The following is a 20,961-nucleotide window of genomic DNA, read 5'->3' as shown; positions in this document are numbered from 1 at the left end:
TATATCAAGTTCATTTGAAATTAGATGGGAAAGAATCTATTGGCAAGAACGTTTTCCTGATTTATACGAAAACTGCCTTCACGTTTGAATTTATACTTTTACGAATATTTTACTTTTTACAAAAAGTAAAAATATTTTTGTTTTGTAAATATCATCCGCGGTCACGTTTCTAAGATTCTGAAAAAAATGTATTCATTTTGTGTGAACTATTATCTAAAATGTAGCATACACATTTTCGAAAATTTGAATAATCGTAGAAATGACCACCTTTTCAAGACGTTCGCAAATATTCTGCACGATGTGGTTAAGAATCCTATGAGGTAACAGTACAAGTCGAATATCGCGCCGAGTGATCCAGATGGAGTGCCAGGCAGACGGATGCGCGAATAGAGCGAGATCGTAAACACGGTAAAGTGAGGCAAACTACATTGGCCATCGGTGTAACTTGTTTTGCATGAGGTTGTGCTGATTTGTGTTCTCTTGCTCACTCACCAATTCCCCTCTTTGTTTTAGACTGTGAGAGCAGCACTGTTCAACTGTAATTGTCAGCCAATCAGAGCAAAACATTTTCTGTACCATATCCCGGATGAGAAGCTTCGCCGCCACCGAAAACGACTCTAAGAACAGGAGAACTGGGTGTATATACTTACATAGTAGTAATAGTAGTTAAACACACATACATAATGTAAGTATATACCATCTTTTCAACCTCTATATTTATGTTTTTCATATGGAGTGCAGAAATTTTCAGAATAAATTAATATTCTAAGTTTTCTTCGTATATGTACTGAGTTACGGTAATAATAACAATATTTAAGATATCACTGTACAAAACTAGTGGCATGTTTTCTTTTAAAATATTATAACACTGTTTGCCATAGATCTAGTATAATGTAATATTTAGAATTAATTATTAAACCAGAAGTTTGAACTAATTGTATTCTCTTTTAATAAATAAATTCAAAATTGAATTTCAGATAAATAACGATGAAGTTTACTCAAATACTTTGTAAACAAAATACAGGTAGAATGATAGCATTCTTGTGGCAAAGACAGAGAAAAAGAAATATGCTTGTAACTAATGCAGAGAAAATGGTAAAATCTATGGGTTATGAAGTAAAAAATGCATCAGAAGTAGCAGATCCACCAAAAGAATTTGAAAAGTAATAGTATCTATCTCAATGATTCCATTTGTTTAAATGATTAGTTTAATGTTTTACAGTTCTGTTAGCTTCATATCAATTATATTGTAAATTTTATAAATTGTTGCTATTCTATTACTTTTTCTGTATAAGTAATAACATATTTGTCATACTTAACACTAAACCTACCGCAGTCAAAGTGACCGCTTTCGTTTTTGCAATTCTGCAAAGTTCAGAGACTCTTTCGTGGAAAACGCTTGAATAAGTTATATTATTGGAACAAGTCTTATAATAAAAACTTTACAAATTCCAAATAAATTCGGTCTTCTCACTTTTGTGAAGCAGTGCATGCCAATTAGTATTATTACTTGGTAGGTTTAGTGTTAATGTTAAATGAAATATATATTTGAAGCATTACTAATATTTATGTTGTAATCTGTATGTTATGATATTTTAATATTATTATACCTTTTAGTTGAGATATTTTAATGTACTTTTTATGTTATTAGAATCGATTTACCTCCAAGATCTAACGTAGATCCTGACTGGAAGGAAAGAAGTTGTTTGACGTATAAAGATTACAATGTTTTACAAGAAGGTGTGCCCCAAGCCTGTTTATTAACAAAAACATTAAAAATTGATGATGAACTTCCAACTAAAATACAAGATTTGATCACAGATATCCCAGAACATATAGACAATTTAGTAAAAAGGTAAAGTAATATAATGATGACATTGTTTATAACAACATTCTTATACATATTTCATCTAAATTACATTACACATTTAATTTTTCTTTATTTTAGAATTGTTTTAACATCCATTGTACTTGATGCACAACAGGTAAAATTACCAAAATTGAAAGATCCTGAAAAACCAAGATGGGTATTTCCTAGATTGTATGGTATTTCGAGCACAAGAAAAATGTAGGTATTAATTTATATAATTTCATTTATTTTATACTTTTTCCATATTTACATCTTCATTTTAAAATTAGGATGTTCTTGTAGGCATAACATATCATATAAATTTTTGCAACTATGTGAATCTTTATGCGGACTTAATGTTGCACAAACTCGAACAGTAGTACGTGATGGAATTTTGTCTACATGCATAGGTATGTTATTGACTGAAATCTATGAATCTCGTCTTCTTTGCGACACTATATGTACATATTTAATGCTTGTACACAATAGTTATTACAAAATAAGATAATACTAGAAGTGATAAGTTTGACACATAACATTATAATCTATTAATAAAAATTGTATTTCTCTAAATTTCAGAGAAAGAATCATATTTTATAAATTTGTGTTTAAAAATGGATCTAATAACATCACTAATGCCCTTAACATCAATAGCTGATGTAAATGAAAGTATGAAACACGACCTACCGGATCTTTTTCCATTACATTTTGCTCTTGGTTTAGTAAAAACAAATATTTACAAAACTGACAATATATACCGTAAGTTTAATTTGAACATTGCGTACTACATGTTTTTTAAAAATTAAATGTATTGTATTGTGTTTTATAGCAATTGCCGCAAATTCTGCTATGCAGAATATTCACACAATTTTTGTGAATCATGATCCGGAAGAAGTAAAGAATATAACAGAATTGCCTGTTACTGAAGATCAAATTCAGGCACGTTCATTGATGGAATCATTTACAGCAGCAACAGTTTATGCTCGTCAAAGGTTTGGATTAAATGTAAAAGAATTATCGGAGCCTGTTGTTGTACAATGTATTCAGTCTGATGGACAGAAATATCATTTTTCCGTATATCAACTTAATACATTAGACCTTGATGGTAAAGAAGGGATTAAAAATTTTTGGTGGTCAACGCCAATGTATAAATTATATGAAGAAGCTAAGTATAAAGATGGGAAACCCTATATTAAAGAATATAATAATGAAATATTTAAAAGATTCTTTGCATTTTATAAAAATAAATAAATGAAAAATAGTTTATTATTAATAAATGAATGTTACCTAACCAGAATGAGTAAGTTCTTTATCTTACATTTAATGCTACACCTGGGAGAAGTTATTAGATTCTTTCCAAAATATTAAATAATCGCAAGACTAATATCTTATAACTCTTTCCCGATTTAAAAAATTTTACATCTTCATTCCTTCTTTGTCTCGCAAACATCATGCTATAGCTAATAAATTTTCGAAAAGCGTTGTAACTTGTGTATTTATAATAATTTCTTTTTGTTTTATTTGATTGCGATGATTAGTTGATGGTTTCATTAAATTTTTTAATGAAGGATAAGGTTTAGTGGAAAAATATACATGACATAGTGCCTAAAGCAAAAATTATTTGATTAGGAATCTGTTTGAAATTGTTAAGTATGTTATTTTACATCTGCTAAATTTTGATATGATTTCAGAACTCACCTTATTAGCAGTTAAACGGTGTGATGAATCATAAATAAGTATTTTACTGATAAGATCAATAGCTTCAGGTTGAGCATCTTCAATAATATCTTCCCATGATAGTCCTATATGAAATGGAAATGTAATTTTATTATAGTCAGGCAATGAACTCAATTCAGGCCAAGTTTCTGGTGTAGGAGATCCTAAATATTTCAACACTATTGCCAGTTGCTCAATATCTGTTTCTCCCTGTGAGCAAAGCATATCTTTAGAGATTTCATAAAATTCATTCTAAACTTTAAATATCTTAAACCTTACAGGGAATAAAGGTGATTTATTAAGTAATTCACCAAAAATACAACCAATAGACCACATATCAATAGCTGATGTATAATATCTAGCTCCATATAATAATTCAGGTGCTCGATACCATCTAGTAGCAATTTGATGAGAATATGGTCTACACATATCTGTCCACATTAATCTTCCCAAACCAAAGTCAGCTATCTTTAGAATACCTTTTTCATTTATCAATAAATTTGCAGGTTTTAGATCCTATGGAAAATATTCTTTTATAATTGAGAAATTTATATGTTATACAAAGATATTTCCATAAATTATACTGAACTAACAATGACAATTAATAATGATTTTAATTTTCCTGGCAGTGAAACCAAAAATTTAAAATTATTATTGTTATTATTAATTTTAATAAAAAAAATAATCACGATTTCATACCCTATGTATTATATTCTTATCATGTACATAAGCAATGCCTTCTAAAATCATCTTCATATACAGTTTTACTTGAACTGCTGTTAATATTATTTCATTATCTTTTATTATTTCCCATAAACTTATTGGCATGTACTCAAACACCATTATAAAATCTAGGCCAACAGGAAAAGCATCTAGCAGTTTTATAATCTACAAAGTAATGTTTCTGTATGTAATTAGAAAGTATAAACAGTGGTAAATATATTAGAAGAAAAGTTAATGCATTAAAAACTAGAACAACCGTCATACATTATGATGTTTTAATTGTTGTAAAATTTTCATTTCACGCATAATAGACGTCGATATACTATTTTCAACATTTTTTAAAAGCAATTTCTTTAATGCTACATTTTTATCTTCTAGTGTATCACATGCTTTCAAAACTATTCCCTGAGCACCTTCACCAATTTTTTCGATGATCACATATCTGTCCATATTTAGAGTTATAGTGTTCTTACTAAAATTTCGTCAACTACAAAGTACATATATGTAGTGCACAAAATAAACAATCAAATATTATGTACACATTTACTCAAACATGATGTTCTAATTAGAAGAAGATGCAATGAAAACAAACATAATTACTTGTTCATACATATTTTCTTTGAATTTATTTATTAAAATGACAATGTTTGTAGTACATGAGCGTATTATATATATGTATGTACGTAGGTACATACATATGCAGTGTTTTGTAAGCCGTTGTCATGGTTACGTTACGATTACGATATGTAGAATCTATCGGCCGTCGGTGTGCTAGTTTTCATGACCTGCATGTGTTTGTCTCCCTACTTATGTTATATTGTTGTTTATTGTATGACACCTCTCTCACAGTCTTATTTAATTCTTTAAAAATTCTATATTATGTCGCAAGAAACAGTTTAAGAATTAAATGAATTGAAGTATGACATTTTTCAATATCCAACCTAGTCACCCGATCTATCGCCAATACATAGTACATTAAAACCCCATAGCCGAGTTTATTCATACAAAAAACCAGAACTTCTTTCAAAATGGCATTTACATGCATATTCATTAAAAGCTCATTGGGAAAAGTGTATCGAAGCAAGTAGGACATATTTCGATCAAATAAACATCTTTCATTCAGGTCAATGCAATAATTAGCTGAGCCTGAACCTGCTTATCCTATTTCACATCCACTTCAGTGCTGTACAATTTGAAGAAATTCTATCTCAGGAACTCAACGGTAGAGAGACGAATCTCAGCTTGTGAGAATTATTATATTTCTATAGAATAATAAAGGTGCATTGGTAGATTTATAGCTTCAGCTTCAGCGTTGCGCGTGTGTATTATTGGTGCTAAATTACGCGCGCTTATTAAATTTCGGCTCCGCTTCGCGCAGTTGCTTTAGAAAGAGAACGGAAGATAATCGAGAGAGACAGAACGAATCCAGCAGCTTATATACGAGTGTCCATACTTCACACGGATGAAAAACCTAGCCCGTCTCACTTCATCATGCTTATGATCTCACTCTAACCGCGCATCCGTCTGCTTGGCGCTCCATCTAGATCACTCGGCGCGATATTTGACTTGTACTGTTGCCTCGTAGAATTCTTGTCCACATCGTCCAGAATATTTGCGAACGTCCTGAAAGGGAAATTATTTTTACACTTATTCAAGTTTTTGAAAATCCGTGAGCTACATTTTAAATAATAGTTTTTAGTTTATGAATCAACAAAATTTGTTTGAAAACATTGAAAAAACATTGTTTGAAAACAATGAATAACTTCGCAATTTTGTACGATTCTTACTTTTAAAAATTTGAATAACAGCTAAAATTTAAATTTATATTCTCTTAGAAAGACTAAATATTTTATTTAGTAATTATTTACAAAAAATTCTCAAACTTAGGGTTTTAAAGAATTAGAGTCAATAATTATTGAAGGCTGGAACAATTTACCGGCAAAAAAGATTAGAAAACTATATAAAACAATACCAAAACGTTTAATTGAAATTTTGATCCACACTATTCAAAGAAGCTAGAAATATAAGGAATGGTTGTGTTAGTTGTGAGTCTAGATTACACAGAAAATTGTACTTTATTCAAGCATCGTCATATACCAACCAGATTTCACTTATGTCGTTATTTGGCGCTTTGAGAAGGGCTGATTATTTTTTGGCCCTAGAAAGGGCCAATTATTTTGGAAGCCTCTGAAACATTCATAATCCATGCTAGAAACGAAGACTGATTGTACTATAATATGACATAACCTATTATGTTCCTTTGACTGTTTTCTATTATAAAGAAATATTTTTGTTCTGTGATATTAGTTATTATATAATTTAATTACTTTTCAAGATATTCATAAATAAGTATAAGTTTCAATAGGAAATAAATTGCAGTTTTGTATGAAAAATAATATATATATGTAAAATAATAAATATTTAGCATTATATTATGAGTGACAAAAATTCGAAAGACGTTTATAAAAGAAAATGGTATTCAAATAAAAAGAAATCAACGAAATCTAATCGTAAGAAAGTCATTTCGTTTTTCTTTACTTTTTAGAATTTTATTTTGTTATGCAAAATTTATAAAACCGTTTCTGAATTAAACTATGAGTGACAGTAATTTTTAGAGTTGTGTGTGTGTATGTTATTTTATATATAAAATATATATTTTGTAGAGAATGGCAGTAAAGACAATCAAAACAATGAAAAAATATGCCTATCTTTAGATCCAATTGAGACTAATAATACATTATATAAATATGACACCTTTGTGAATTTTAATATACCTTACTATGGATGGAAATTTTTTTTCGATGATGAAGGTAAAAATATTTTCTTATATTTTTAACTGACATTAAAAATTTAAGTATACTTTTAAGATTTAATTGATCAGTAATTGTTTGATATAAAGGATCAGTAATAATAAGAAATATATGAATAGATCATAATTTATAAGAACTTATTTTATATTACAGAATACAAAGAAGATTCAGATACTGTTAAGAGAATTCAAATTTTGGAGCACTTCATAAACAGGCAGCATCGCTTACTATCATTACTTTCATTAGAAAATTTAGAAAATGGAACAGTATTTGTTATTGATATATGCGAAGTATATAATGATAAGATTTTTATAAATGAATGGCCAGATTTTAAGAAAAGCATTTATGAGAACCCAACACATACTTTAAACTGTCTCAAGCTTGCTATTCATCAGGTATTTTTTAAATGATTTTACATACACAAAAGATGTACTTACCTAATACATACAAATTTCTATTCTTTCAGAAAATACTAAATACAATACCAAAAGAAATTTTACAATGTTGTATGAATATGATAAGTACACTTTCAACTGTCAGATTAAAAATACTAAATTATCAACCCTTTGTATGCCTGCAGGATTTGAAAACAAATTCTTATGGTCAGTATTTAACATTGTTAATATTTGAAACTTTTCGTATTAACATACCTAAATTTTCTTAATAGGAAGACTGATATCTGTTAAAGGCTGTGTTATAAGAGTAGGTCGTGTAAAACATCTTGCAGAATGGATAGTATTTGTCTGTCGCAAATGTAATTTACAGAAAGTAGTAAAACAACCACAAGGAATGTACACAGTACCAAAAAAATGTAATATATGTGGTATATCTAAATTTCGTCCACTGCTAAGTTCTCCACAAGTGAAAAGTATTTCTTTCCAAATGATTAAGATACAAGAACTTTTGAATGATGAACAGGTACCTAATTTTATTATAAAAATATATTTACACATGTAATTCGTTTTCAATCTTATTAAAAATGGCACAAGAATGAGATATATTTGTTTTTTATACTGTAGAATAATAAAGGAAGCATGCCTAGAGTACTTGATGTCGAATTGACAGATAATTTGGTCAGTACTTGTATGCCTGGAGATGATATTACTTTGACAGGAATCATAAAGGTACATAATACAATTATTACGTATATGTCCCATTTACAAAAATTTGTAGAACATCTATTAAAATTTAATAATTGTTAATGTTTGTTTCATAGGGTACTAATAATATTAATGCACGTAATAAAATATCATTTGCATTATACATGGAAGCTATTACAATAATGAATAATAAACAGAGATTTCAAACTAAAAATGTTATGAATAATGAAATGTCAATAAAGGACTATTTGGCAATAAAGGTACAAATAATATTAATATATTATTTACTATAAGTAGAGAAGTCATGTATTGAAGTGATGTAATGTTTATGTTTTTGTAAAGGAAGTATATAATACACCAAATATTTTTCCATTGTTGGTACATTCTCTTTGTCCGAGCATATATGGTCATGAAATGATCAAAGCTGGGTTGACATTAAGTTTATTTGGTGGAAATACGGAACATGCAGAATTACGAGATAATATACACATTTTAGTAGTCGGTGATCCTGGTCTTGGGAAATCTCAAATGTTGCAAGCATGTTCACGAGTTGCTACTAAAGGTATAAGTTCATCTTCTTCTTTTTGTATATTGCTAAACATTATGAAATAATTATGTTTAAAGGGGTGTACGTATGTGGAAACTCGAGCACATCATCAGGATTGACAATAACACTTACAAAGGAAAATAAAAGTAACAACTTTGCTCTAGAACCAGGTGCATTAGTTTTAGCAGATAGGGGTTGCTGTTGTATCGACGAATTTGATAAAATGTCTAAGCAACATTCGGTAATTTTGTTAATATGTCACTGTGTTCGAAATTAAATTATTTATTATTTTCTGTTAATTTATGATGACAAGAAGTGTTTGTTTAATTGTAGGCTTTATTGGAATCTATGGAACAGCAAAGTGTAAGCGTTGCTAAATCAGGAGTAATTTGTTCATTACCCTCAAGAACTTCAATTCTTGCAGCTGCTAATCCAATTGGTGGCCGATTTAACAAAAATAAAACAGTAATACAAAACTTGAAAATGAGTCCACCTCTTTTATCACGTTTTGATCTAATTTTTTTATTGTTAGATGAACCAAATAAGGTACATATTAATAATAATATTTTTAAAAAATTATCTGACAAAAACCAGTTTCACTGTAGTATGTATTTCATTATACAAAAATACGTAATATATGTTTTATTTGCAAAAGCATATAGATGATTTACTATGCAAGCATGTTATGTCTATTCATACTGGGACCAATACCAAAAAAAAAAAAGTAAATGTTTCACAACATACAGACATAATGGATGAAAATAGGTTGACATTAAGGTATTAAAAATCAAGTTTACTGCAATAACTATTATTAAAGAATTCATTTATTTAAATCATAACTAAATTTTCAGAGAGAAACTTGCATCTTCTATAACAGAAAATGTTTGTCCTATTCCTCAATCAATTCTCAGAAAGTATATTTTATACGCACGACAATATGTTAAACCAACACTTACTAAAGAAGCGGCTACACTACTACAAAATTATTATTTAGAGCTTCGAAAAAGCAATAATAAATTCAGTGGTATATCTGTATATAATAGACAGTTGGAAGCTATGATAAGATTAACTGAGGTGCAGTTTTCAGATGTTAATGTAAATTTTATATCTTTAATTCATTATATAAGTAGATAAAGTTAATATTATTATGCAGGCCAGAGCAAAATTGGAGTTACGTACTGAAGCAACTGAAACAGATGCTTTGGAAGTGATCGAAATTCTACGATATACATTTGATAATAGTGCTGTTAGTTGGTCGTCATTAAATAATAAAAAAGGAACTGATAGAAATGTAAGTAAATTAGTTCGTCTATATTACTGGAGGTTGTCACACTAATAATGAATATTTCTTTTGAAGTTCAAAGAATTTATACAATTATTGAAGAAGGAAACATTTTCCTCTAACAATCAAACATTTTCTACAAGAGAACTACGTGAAATCGCACTAGATGGAAAGGTTTCAACAGATGATTTCTCTCGATTGATCTCGAAACTAAATGAAAGTGGAATCTTATTAAAAACTGGAAATAACACTTTCAAATTTATTCCCGACTAGCAGTGTCCTATAATTCTGTAATGAAATAAGCATGAAAATTAAATTGATATTCATTATAATGTTGTTTGCTAAAATTAAATGTTATTAGCGTTTATGTTTCCATTCGCTTGGACTTTTTTACATTCTTATACATCAGACAGAAGAATATAATAATGAAGTGTGGCCTCTTAATTATGTTTTCTTGATATTGTATTTTTCGAACCATTCATTTTTGTGATGTGTTACAATAAAATCATGTTATAATTATGTTGTCACGTCAAAATGTCTTTTACACTTCGAAACAATCTGCTTTACATGGTAAACGCCAATACATATAAAGGCAGCATTTTGGGCCTGGAACATGAAAACAACAGGGCTTGCAGCATGGTCCTTTGGGTATATATATTTTTGGTTGAGGAACAGGTGGAGGAGGTATTGTTATCTTGCATCTGTTTAATAGAATTATTGTACATTATATATTAATTTATCATGTCATAAATTATTTATTCTAATTTATTACTAATCTTTATGTAATATACAGTTAATAAATCGTTCCTAAAACAATGGACACATTGTACTCTTTAGTAGAGAATATCTGTAATTAATTCAATATTCTTTTCGTAGTCATATTTTAATGAAATATATTTAAATCAATGACTACAGTTATTGCTGTAATGTTTTAATTAAACATATTTAACTTACTGATTCAAGTATGTTACATTTTATAATGCAAGAAAAGATTGTCTAAAGCCATCAAAGTAAGTATACACGACATTACCATCAATGCGTCTTACACAACTTAAACATCCTAGATATTTAACGCCATTATTGATAACAGAAAAAAATGTCATAAATCTTGATTGTTAAAAATCGATACAAACGTTAACATTTTAGAGGTCTATGAGCATTACTCTTAATTTTATGCAATAAGTAGCCTGCGGATTTTATGCGTTTATTAATTACAATGAGCACGTGCAACTTAAAATGGTAAGAAGATCAAATGAAATTCAGAATGCCGAGATATTATTTTCAGTTAATCGAAATTATTAAAGGAAAGAACAACTTTCTATTTAGTTTCTACTTCTCGGAATTGAAGTGGAAAATTATTATTTCATATAAAGATCAGCAGTCTAGTTATAAGCAACTCGTGCCGAGCGGACAAAATGTTATTTATGTATATAACGTATATATTGTACCATACATAATGGGGAACTGTCCTAGAAAAATGTAGTCCATTTAATAGGACGCGTTGTGACACTGCCTAGACATCTTGCTGGGCATGCAGGCGGGCAATATGGAACACATTTCGGCGGACAAGGTCCGCACGGCACTGGTGGAGTGCATATCGTAATTTTACATGGGGGAGGGCAAGCCAAGCAAGGTGATGGGCAACATGAGTATGGTACACACGCTGGTGGACATGGTGGGCAGCATCCCGTTGCGGGTGTTACACAACAGGGCATTGGGGGACAGCATGGCGAACATCCTCCACAAGACATTATAATATATATATATATGTATATGTAATTTAACTCTTTCTTCTTAGAGTTCTGCTTCTTTTTTTAATTATCTATTATCTTATTGCGAATGTATGTACACACCTTGAATTTTGACAGCCGTTTACCAAATAATGATAAACATTTGAAATTTACGCGCACCTTTCACTTCTTTATTTATTACGTATTCATGGCAAACCTATATTCAGATCATATTCTGGTTATTGGAAATTGATCGTCTTAATTTCGCTGGAATTTAAAAATTTATTAGTGAGAAATGCATTTATAAAACCACGACTAAACGTAGAAAAAAATGCAAAATCTTTAGATAACGTCAAAATTAGAATAAAGTCAAAATTTTTGTGTGCATTCATTTAAATCAGATCATTTGCAAAAATGCCGTGTGATGGGAAAAACCCGAATTGCGATAAGAGACGGGAATTGTTGTCACAATTAAAATGTTTGATCAGTTCTATGGACAAAAAGTAAGAGGTGCCAGTTTTCTTGATTCAATGATGAAGAATTTAACGTATTTATCCCTGTGTAGAAAACCATGCGAATGGGATGAGCCGTTTTGTCCACCTCCCGTTGTCTGTCCCGTTTCACCTTGCAATGGATTACCCTGTTGCGTAAGTATAAATAAATAATATGATTTTAAATAATTTTAATAATTAAAAGTAAATATCGTGCAAGTAAAGCATACAATTCAAACACTCGATTTTAGTTTCAAATATATTTATTGGATGTCACATTATAGTTTTGAAACGTCGGTACCTGCGAGAGACATAGCAGACGTGTCACTAACATTCTCAATTTGAACTTCCAGAGTCCCGTCAAACGATGCAAAAGCTACGAGTTCCGAGCAAGTATTTTATATAGATGCGAGTGTATTAAGAGGAACGGCTTGCAAGATAGGTGCATGATGTGGGATTGCATGGGGAGACCAGAGTGTATGACGAAATTGTACCCTGTTTGTGGTCCAGGCCAATACGCGTTATTGAAATTAACGGATTTAGGAGATGTTGAAGTTGCTTTAAGGAAATTCTATTGCACCGATAAAGCCCGTGAAGCTGCTTTGGCGGCTTATTGTAGATTAGTTTGTGGCAATGGCAGAGACCTCTGCTGCGACCCGTGTCCGCCATGTCCTCCAAATCCATGCCCACCTCCTGCATGTTGTCCACCACCTATATGTTGCCCGCCACCTGCATGTTGCCCGCCGCCTGCATGTTGTCCACCACCTATATGTTGCCCGCCACCTGCATGTTGCCCGCCGCCTGTATGTTGTCCACCAACTCCATGTTGTCCACCTTGTATTTCTTGTTGCATACCAACGCCATCGGTACCGCCTTGTATATCCTATAAAATTGCCGTACCATGTCCTCCACCATGTCCTCCTCCATGTACACCGCCATGTGCTATACCATGTCCTCCACCGTGTCCCCCACCTTGTCCTCCACCATGTCCTCCACTATGTCCCCCATCGTGCTGTCCACCATGTCCTCCATTATGCCCTCTACCCTGCTGCCCACCTTGTCCTCCGCCATGCCCTCCGCCATGTCCTCCACCATGCCCTCCACGATGTCCTCCGCCATGTTATCCACTATGTCCACCATGTTGTATTCCGTCATGTCCTCCACCCTGTCCCCCATGCTGTACCCCAGCATGCCCTCCACCATGCCCTCCACTGTGTGCACCATGCTGTCCTCTACCATGTCCACCGCCATGTCCACCACCATGTCCACCACCATGTCCACCTTGCTGTCCAGCGCAATGCCCGCCTCCATGTCTACCATGTATACCCTATTGTTCGCCGTGTCCCCCACCGTATGTTTTTTGTGATCCCCCATGTGTCCCCTGTTAGTTATGATAAATCCTGTGCTCCAAATTTCTTCACGTTGAATATTGCAATTATTTTGTAAACAAATCAAATAGAATTGTTACTTTTCCGATTCAATAAAAGTAAATGTTAAACAATTTCGCACGTTTTATAACATTGCACTTAATTAAGGGTTCTATCGTGCAGGAACATTATCTTCTACAATATGATCGTTGTCTTTCCCTCTGAAAGACATTAATGAAAATAACTGACACCTCTGTACACAATGGAACACTGATCGTCTCAAGAACGGCCTATTTCAATTTATGGTAGGCTCATAAATCGTGATAGACTATATATCATAATCATAAATTATCCAGTGTAGTTTTAACTGCGCGCCATTTTTTTTAAATCTAAACGCGTACCTATGCTTAATTTCAACAAAGTTATGTTATCCTGTAACAATGACAGGTCTGAATCTATTTAGACCTTTTACAATTTTTAGTACAATGCGTACTTGGATTAAGAAATTTATTTAATCATTTCCAATGAAAGAGAGTAATGTATACACACATTTTTGGATAATCATTTATTATATTGTATATTCGATTTTTTTGTGTATTTATATCACTGTACTTTACATCTTTCCTAATGATAATTGATTGTAGTCCTATCCGATCACTGCGAATATGATGCTTTTATGAATATTGACATCAAATTATAGATGTTTAATGGCTATTCTCTGTTGTAAACTGTTGTGGAAATCGACACCGAAGAAACTTCGCCGGTGGACATGTTGGCCATGGCTTCGTATTGCAATCGGCTTGATGGCCTAGACACGCGGTCAATGGACAAGAATCTTGGAGGCCATCTCTATGCACACAATAGCATCTAGTGAACAAAATTCCGCCCCTCATTTCAGGAAATTTCAAATTAAGTGCCTGGAAAGATAATAAGTGTTCTGTAGTTGTAGAAGAATTACCGATGTTTCTGTCTTTGATTAAAATAGAAAATGTTTAAATTATATAATATTATATTAATATTATTATATATAATATTATAATATTATATTATTATTTTATTTATTATATATATTATTATAATATTATAATATTATATTATTATTTTATTTATTATATATATTATTATAATATTATAATATTATATTATTATTATATATAATTATATATAAATGTTAAAATATATTATCTTTCTATATTTAATAAGTTTATTTCTCCATAAATATTATGCTTTTAAGAATACGACGATTTGCATTTTAGTTATTCGAATAAATTATTTTAGAACTTGATTTTTCTTGTTTTCTGATTTGTAAAAGATTACCAGCTGGCTACAGTCCTCTTTCGACTTATGGTTTGCATGACCCTTGTCTTCCACTCTTGGTTGCACACTTTTCGTTGGTACTTCTATTAATACATTGTTCTCACATTTATCACGTGATCTTTTGTTTCCATTAGTTTTTTCTTCGATGGGAATCATCATGAACATAGGTGGAGGTGATGGCTTTGCCCGTTTTATTTCTTGGGCTTGTTTTAGTAAATCCATGTGGTGGTAACTATTGTACGTACATTTATTAAGGAACATTAATAAACATAATCGTAATGTTGAAAACATCAATATATTTTTGGAAAAAATAATAGAAAGTGATAGTTAAATAAAAATAAGAGAAGTGTTACATTTCATTTTATTTATAAGAAATAGGTTTTTGTAGGCAAGGTGTAAATATTTATTTTTAAGTGTAAAAGGGTTTCTAATTTATTTGTTGAAAACTCTGAGTCGTATATCCTGTATACTAAGAAACACATTTCCACATCGATTATAATCATACATAGGTATGGCCATTTTCATAAATCCAAATGTTAATTAACAGTAATATAATCTATATATCTATATATATTTACACGGTTTGCTATAACTGCAATCTAAACTAAATATATCTATTTACATGATTTCATATAGCCATAATAAATAATAACATTCTATATATTAATTTATATATAGTTTAAATTGTAAAACTAACCATTCTAAGGCCGTCACTGCGGCTTTTAATCCACATATTATATCTGCTGGATTGACTGTTTCAGTTGAAGACATTTTGATTTGCTAATATTTTTCTTTAGATCAATAATATACTTGTCAATTTATTTACTGTTATTTTACACTTGTTAATTTTGTATTCTGTAAAAATATTAAAATTTGTAGGAGTTTAAGTATACATTACGAAATTTAGAATTTTTTGTTTCATATTGTTCTGTTTTCGTGTTTTTATCAAAGTTGACAACTTTAGAGTATATATAATTTCATTGTGTACATGTTTACATACATTACGTAGATATATTGTAAGTTGATGAATAAAAAAACTGATAACACTAAGATAATTATTTTAATGTTTCGATTACTTTAAATGTTAAATGCCCCTTATACAACAGTTTCATACATAATATATAATTTATATAGAAATAGTAGAAGAATATGTTTATTTTGTACTTTATTAATAATCATGTAGTACAGTATTTTAGTTCACAATTAAAAAAGCTATATAGAAGACACGGATACTAACAACACATTTTAGAATAATCTGGCGTTGAACAGATCGGTTGTGGACAGCAAATCGGTCTTCCTCGGTACCATTTATCCGTCTGTCATATCCAGAACAAATAGAAAAAATAATTTTTAAATCTTAACAAGTCTAGAGTCGCATGGAATTACCCAATAAGCAGTTTGCTCTCAATTTCTTACGAATTTACTGTTAGTTTTATCGGAAAAATCCGAGTCGTTCTACAGGGTGTCCCAAAATTATGGTACTTCCAAGAAATGAGGGATTCCTGAGATCATTTAAAACAACTTTTTCCTTAGCGAAAATGCAACCCGTGGCATTGTCTATGAATTATTAACTAAAAAGAGTGGACCAATGAGAGACAACATCGGCCGGCTTGCACCAGCCGAGCTGGTCTCTCATTTCCAGTGTTTTTCGTTAATAACTCGTAAACAATGCCGCGAATTGCATTTTTGCTAAGGAATAAAGTTGCTTCAAATAATCTCAGGAACCATACATTTCCCGGAAGTAATAACGCTATAATAATAATTTTGAGACACTCCGTATATTCGCATTAGACTTGGATTTTGCAGATAAAATTTATTGTGTAAAATAGCGAATTAGCACGAAAATTCTGTTATAATTCTGTTAATCTAAATAATTAATTCTGTTAATCTTGTGACCAATGTGATAGCCTTTGGCAAGATACGGACTACAATATTCCCTCGATAACTGGCCTAAGTTCGGGTCTCTCGAGTAATAGTAATAGTAACAGCTATCCTAGAGCTACTAGATCTTTTTGTGGTATTCCAGATGTAGAGAAGAAAAAGAGTATTTAGGGTCACTGGAGTATTTAGGGTCCAATCGGACTCATGTTTATAGACAGTCTCGAACTTAGTCAAGTGTCTTGAATTATCCTCTTCCTACTCATTTACCTCCCTTGCGTGTTTCAACCACAAAGTAGTAATGTCGTATGGCTCCGATTGGACCCTCAACCTTGTAAATTCTATGAAATTTCAATGAAACTTCTATCACCGCATTCATCATTCATTTTGCTAATTCAAATAACACCGAACGCGATATAATTACGATTACAATGACTTGTGTAATAAGTTGAAGTCCGAAACTTTAATCGCTTTCGACACAAATAATTATAATCATAACTATATCGTGGTGGGTGTCAGCTTAATCAGAAAAACGAGACAAATACGATGGCTCCTCAAACGGAATAACTTTTTTTAAATTGGTCCAGATAACTTGAATCTGTTTGAGATGTTAGTCCGACCAGTTTGCTCGAGTGATAAGTAAACAAAATTTATTCGGATTGCAACTGGATGGGATGATACAAAAAGTTAGAAGATAATATTTTTTTAACTTTCTTTATCCGAGCGTGTAACGATAATTTAAAAAATATGTTTTGCTGATATCGGTAACTCATGTGTAGCTTCACTTTGCGTTAATCAATTCTGATACAATTTTCAGCATATTATTTAAATTTTACATATATATATTATATTTATTTATTATTATATTATTTATTATATATTATTATATTATATTATTTATTATTTATATATTATATTTATTATATATTTAAATTTTCGTTACAGGTTCGGATAAAAAAAATTGAAAAAACAAATTTTGCTTACTTATCACTCGAGCAAACTAGTCGGGCTAACATCTCAAAAAAATTCAAGTTATTTGGACCAATTTTAAAAGAGTTATTCCATTTATAAAGCTGTCAGCATACTTCCGGCGACGAGTAACAAAAGAATCAAAAATAAGAAAAGTTGCAAGTTTGCTTCGCTGCGTTGGACTCGTTTGCAACACGAGTCTTATTTGGCTAGGACGTCGACTGGTTCCAAGGGGGATTCAAAATGGCAGAGATTGAATGTTGACAGCTATCGAGAGAATACTGTATTTGCAAATAAATAAATAAATAAAACTGTGCAAAGAGTTAAGACTAAAGTAATGTTAGGAAATCGGAAAACATAATACTGGAGAAATTTAACATAGCAATAAAATTATAACCCAATCATAAGAAATACTTTTACGTACACCCTGTAGTACATAACTTCGACCTGGTATAACATACAATAAATCTGTTCCAATACTATTCAAATTCGAAGTTAAAAGTATTTCCGCGGTAGAGCTATACGTAATCAGTGGTCTCTTCATAGGAACCGTCCAAGCTGGTTTGCACTCTTCAGGGCTGGGTTTTACTGACCATGCTTCCGGATCATATCTGCAGTCATACTTTACACACATCATTGGTTGCGTCTTTTTTCTGAAAAAAATATATATAAAATATCATCATATATCATATATATATAAAAATATCATTATAAGTTACTTTGAGAACCACTAGGTTAACTAAGTTTTATCACAAAATAGACAATCATTCCCGTTAAATAAAATGGCGGAATTAATCTTACAAGCAAGCCATTTTCTCCGAAAGATATCTTAAGCATTTAAGTTCTTGGCCAGAACTTGATATTCCATTCGAAAATCCCCAGTTTCCAATAGCTTCCGCTACCCCCGTACCGCAACCTCTCGAAAATTCAAAATTGCACCCCATTTTTCGGAACTATTATCAGTACTTTATAGTCACAAATAATTTAATTAACGAGAATTTTGTAATTATGTACTTCGGAATGATTTTACTAAAAAAATATAGATCACATTTAGTGATTGAAAATAAAAGATGTATGGACTGAAGTACATCATAAACATTACTATAGTGCCGGAAAAAAATGAATTGGCTTTCAAACTTCATACGAATAAATTATTTAATTTGCCAAACAGTAAGAACATGGATCTGATCCATGCAGTTATATCTTCAGTTAACAATAAAAAGAATTCGTGTATGGAAAATGGCATGAAATCTGTCAATTTAGGTGTTAAATAAATATTCTGAGGGAACAGAGATGCTCATGAGACACTCCTGCATCTATATTATGCAAAAAAGTTTATTTGTAACTGCAAATATAGATAACAAATGATTCTTGCCACTGTTCTCCTAATATAGAATGTAAATTACCGCAAGAATCATCTGCTCCATAAAATATGAAGATAGCGTCAATCCTTAAATAGTAAAGTGACGCCATCTAATGGTTGAAAAAAATATCTGCAGTCGGTAATAGCGCTAAATCTAGATTTTAATAGAAAAATTATTAACTTGTAAAATATATCTTCGCGTTGTCTTTATAATACGGAATGTGTTATTAATTTATTGTGGACGTAGTACTCTTAATGATCACACTAAAAAGGTGGAAAGCGCAAATAAAAAATTTAGGAATAAACGACTAAGTGTGTGGAATCGAAGCTATACCTAACTGTCAAATTATTACAGAAAATAGGTGGTTCTGCTTCTTATTTTATATTTTGATTAAATAAGAACGATTGTATTTGATCATTTGCTTACATTTAGAGGCAATTAGTTTATTCGTATAATTCACTAGAATTGTTTTGTACTTGGACATTTAATATTATTATAAATAGCACTGTGACAGTTGAGGTTAGACATGCGAGTTTCATAAATTATATCAAAATTAACTTTCACAAATAAAATGTAAATTAAATCAGATCATTGTAGCTGTGATAATTAATATATTAAGTCTCTTTAACATAGATACAATAATACATAATACGATTCTGTGGTAACAACATAAAACAAAATGAGGCAACAAATAGTCGATATGAAGATGAGTTTCCAGGCAGTTGGAGAAGCCGACGAATGTCTTTTCGAATATTTACATACAGAAATGGTTAATTATGTTTTGAGTAAAACATGTAACAAAAAGGTAATTAATCATATAAAATTATTAAATTTAAGAAACTTTTAAACTTATATTTTATATTTGTTCTTTATACATTTTTACGCATGAAGATTATTTTAATAAAACTATTTATTTTTTATATTTACAATATTGAAAATATAAAGGAAAAGGAAGAAGAACTCAGTCGACTCGAATGGATGGGATTCAGTGTTGGCTATAGAATCATTGAACGATTAACATGGGAATGGAGTAGATTCAAAGATGAGCTGGATATGATAAAATTCATTTGCACAGATTTTTGGACCAGTCTTTACCATAAACAAATTGATAATTTAAGGACTAATCACCATGGTGTATACATATTACAGGACAATTCATTTCGGTTATTGGATAAAGTAGGTACCAATGGCAATAAACAATATCTTCAAGAAAGTCCACGTTTACTAGCATTCACTTGTGGACTTTTACGGGGAAGTTTAGCAAATCTCGGAATAATTAGTACTGTTAATGCTGAAATTTCTACATTACCAACTTGCAAATTTCATGTACAAGTACAGCAAATGTAATAATTGTAACGTTGCTCTTATATCAATACAGATATATGAAAATTTAGACTCCTCTTTGCAGACAGGGGGACACCAATATTTCCATAACTTTGATCCCTATTGTAGGTTAATTTATAAGAAAATAAATAAAAATTTATTTTTACTGTTACAAATCTTATATTTAAAAAACATAAAAAATTGTTATTATTTATGTTTTATTTAATCCTGTAAGTTGTAATAAATGCATCAAATTTTCAGTTTAATTTATAAAGCTGATGAATATGTGATGAAATTATATTTGTGACATATTCTAGCTAAATTTTATGATATAATAAATTGTATAATGTACTACAATATTTAACGAATGGAATGTCATTCGTAGCATATATAAAATCTACAAAAATGAAAATTTTGAAATAATCCATTAGGCATATCATTCTTTCATTTGGTATAAAAAGTGCTATCATATTCTTGTTTTGTAAGTAGTACATT

General features: G+C 30.7%; 7 protein-coding genes and 1 long non-coding RNA gene across 13 annotated transcripts; 4 read left to right on the top strand and 4 right to left on the bottom strand.

Annotated features, from left to right (window-relative positions):
- Nucleotides 1–526: 526 nt before the first annotated feature.
- Nucleotides 527–3,140, top strand: mRpL37 (mitochondrial ribosomal protein L37). Of its 3 annotated transcripts, none has more exons than XM_033469930.2 (7): nucleotides 527–685; nucleotides 978–1,163; nucleotides 1,652–1,855; nucleotides 1,949–2,068; nucleotides 2,153–2,259; nucleotides 2,429–2,608; nucleotides 2,679–3,140. In XM_033469930.2, the coding sequence occupies exons 2-7, from the start codon at nucleotides 988–990 to the stop codon at nucleotides 3,098–3,100; spliced, it is 1,209 nt and encodes a 402-aa protein (XP_033325821.2). In that variant the 5' UTR covers nucleotides 527–685; nucleotides 978–987; the 3' UTR covers nucleotides 3,101–3,140. The 3 variants fall into 3 exon arrangements, with proteins under 3 accessions (XP_033325821.2, XP_033325819.2, XP_033325822.2); XM_033469928.2 differs by having other exon boundaries at nucleotides 642–797; XM_033469931.2 differs by lacking the exon at nucleotides 527–685 and adding an exon at nucleotides 709–893.
- Nucleotides 2,076–6,519, bottom strand: LOC117220196 (cyclin-dependent kinase 20). Its single transcript, XM_076524944.1, has 6 exons — nucleotides 6,390–6,519; nucleotides 4,553–5,911; nucleotides 4,265–4,453; nucleotides 3,845–4,081; nucleotides 3,548–3,775; nucleotides 2,076–3,454 (listed from the first exon to the last, which is right to left on the bottom strand). The coding sequence occupies exons 2-6, from the start codon at nucleotides 4,736–4,738 to the stop codon at nucleotides 3,299–3,301; spliced, it is 996 nt and encodes a 331-aa protein (XP_076381059.1). The 5' UTR covers nucleotides 4,739–5,911; nucleotides 6,390–6,519; the 3' UTR covers nucleotides 2,076–3,298.
- Nucleotides 6,520–6,559: 40 nt separating this feature from the next.
- Nucleotides 6,560–10,546, top strand: LOC117220192 (DNA helicase MCM8). Its single transcript, XM_076524943.1, has 14 exons — nucleotides 6,560–6,798; nucleotides 6,952–7,098; nucleotides 7,252–7,493; nucleotides 7,565–7,700; nucleotides 7,766–8,016; nucleotides 8,118–8,222; nucleotides 8,315–8,458; nucleotides 8,541–8,760; nucleotides 8,823–8,986; nucleotides 9,079–9,291; nucleotides 9,401–9,522; nucleotides 9,597–9,819; nucleotides 9,899–10,036; nucleotides 10,103–10,546. The coding sequence occupies exons 1-14, from the start codon at nucleotides 6,723–6,725 to the stop codon at nucleotides 10,298–10,300; spliced, it is 2,379 nt and encodes a 792-aa protein (XP_076381058.1). The 5' UTR covers nucleotides 6,560–6,722; the 3' UTR covers nucleotides 10,301–10,546.
- LOC117220194 (uncharacterized) lies at nucleotides 10,472–11,913 on the bottom strand. Of its 2 annotated transcripts, XR_013034317.1 has the most exons (3): nucleotides 11,881–11,913; nucleotides 11,476–11,765; nucleotides 10,472–10,728 (listed from the first exon to the last, which is right to left on the bottom strand). It is a non-coding gene; the product is annotated as an uncharacterized LOC117220194 (long non-coding RNA). The 2 variants fall into 2 exon arrangements; XR_004490215.2 differs by having other exon boundaries at nucleotides 11,476–11,904.
- Nucleotides 11,914–11,947: 34 nt separating this feature from the next.
- Nucleotides 11,948–13,749, top strand: LOC117220193 (uncharacterized). Its single transcript, XM_033469926.2, has 3 exons — nucleotides 11,948–12,260; nucleotides 12,323–12,404; nucleotides 12,602–13,749. Exons 1-3 carry the CDS (start codon nucleotides 12,172–12,174, stop codon nucleotides 13,634–13,636), a joined length of 1,206 nt encoding a protein of 401 aa, XP_033325817.2. The 5' UTR covers nucleotides 11,948–12,171; the 3' UTR covers nucleotides 13,637–13,749.
- A 416-nt stretch (nucleotides 13,750–14,165) lies between these two features.
- LOC117220124 (uncharacterized) lies at nucleotides 14,166–15,846 on the bottom strand. The gene is made up of 3 exons (XM_033469809.2): nucleotides 15,630–15,846; nucleotides 14,933–15,164; nucleotides 14,166–14,532 (listed from the first exon to the last, which is right to left on the bottom strand). The coding sequence occupies exons 1-3, from the start codon at nucleotides 15,701–15,703 to the stop codon at nucleotides 14,320–14,322; spliced, it is 519 nt and encodes a 172-aa protein (XP_033325700.1). The 5' UTR covers nucleotides 15,704–15,846; the 3' UTR covers nucleotides 14,166–14,319.
- A 234-nt stretch (nucleotides 15,847–16,080) lies between these two features.
- LOC117220102 (uncharacterized) lies at nucleotides 16,081–18,858 on the bottom strand. Its single transcript, XM_033469786.2, has 3 exons — nucleotides 18,581–18,858; nucleotides 18,204–18,432; nucleotides 16,081–16,248 (listed from the first exon to the last, which is right to left on the bottom strand). The coding sequence occupies exons 1-3, from the start codon at nucleotides 18,721–18,723 to the stop codon at nucleotides 16,165–16,167; spliced, it is 456 nt and encodes a 151-aa protein (XP_033325677.1). The 5' UTR covers nucleotides 18,724–18,858; the 3' UTR covers nucleotides 16,081–16,164.
- Nucleotides 18,859–19,273: 415 nt separating this feature from the next.
- Nucleotides 19,274–20,536, top strand: Trs33 (trafficking protein particle complex subunit Trs33). Of its 3 annotated transcripts, none has more exons than XM_076524917.1 (3): nucleotides 19,274–19,504; nucleotides 19,763–19,948; nucleotides 20,089–20,536. In XM_076524917.1, the coding sequence occupies exons 2-3, from the start codon at nucleotides 19,823–19,825 to the stop codon at nucleotides 20,488–20,490; spliced, it is 528 nt and encodes a 175-aa protein (XP_076381032.1). In that variant the 5' UTR covers nucleotides 19,274–19,504; nucleotides 19,763–19,822; the 3' UTR covers nucleotides 20,491–20,536. The 3 variants fall into 3 exon arrangements, with proteins under 3 accessions (XP_076381032.1, XP_033325583.1, XP_033325581.1); XM_033469692.2 differs by having other exon boundaries at nucleotides 19,274–19,662; nucleotides 19,777–19,948; XM_033469690.2 differs by having other exon boundaries at nucleotides 19,275–19,504; nucleotides 19,777–19,948.
- Nucleotides 20,537–20,961: the final 425 nt, after the last annotated feature.

The sequence above is a fragment of the Megalopta genalis genome, chromosome 10, assembly GCF_051020955.1.
Source record: "Megalopta genalis isolate 19385.01 chromosome 10, iyMegGena1_principal, whole genome shotgun sequence".
Lineage (NCBI taxonomy): Eukaryota > Metazoa > Arthropoda > Insecta > Hymenoptera > Halictidae > Megalopta > Megalopta genalis.
Note: the sequence above shows the minus strand (reverse complement) of the source record. Positions and strands in the feature narration are given on the sequence as shown.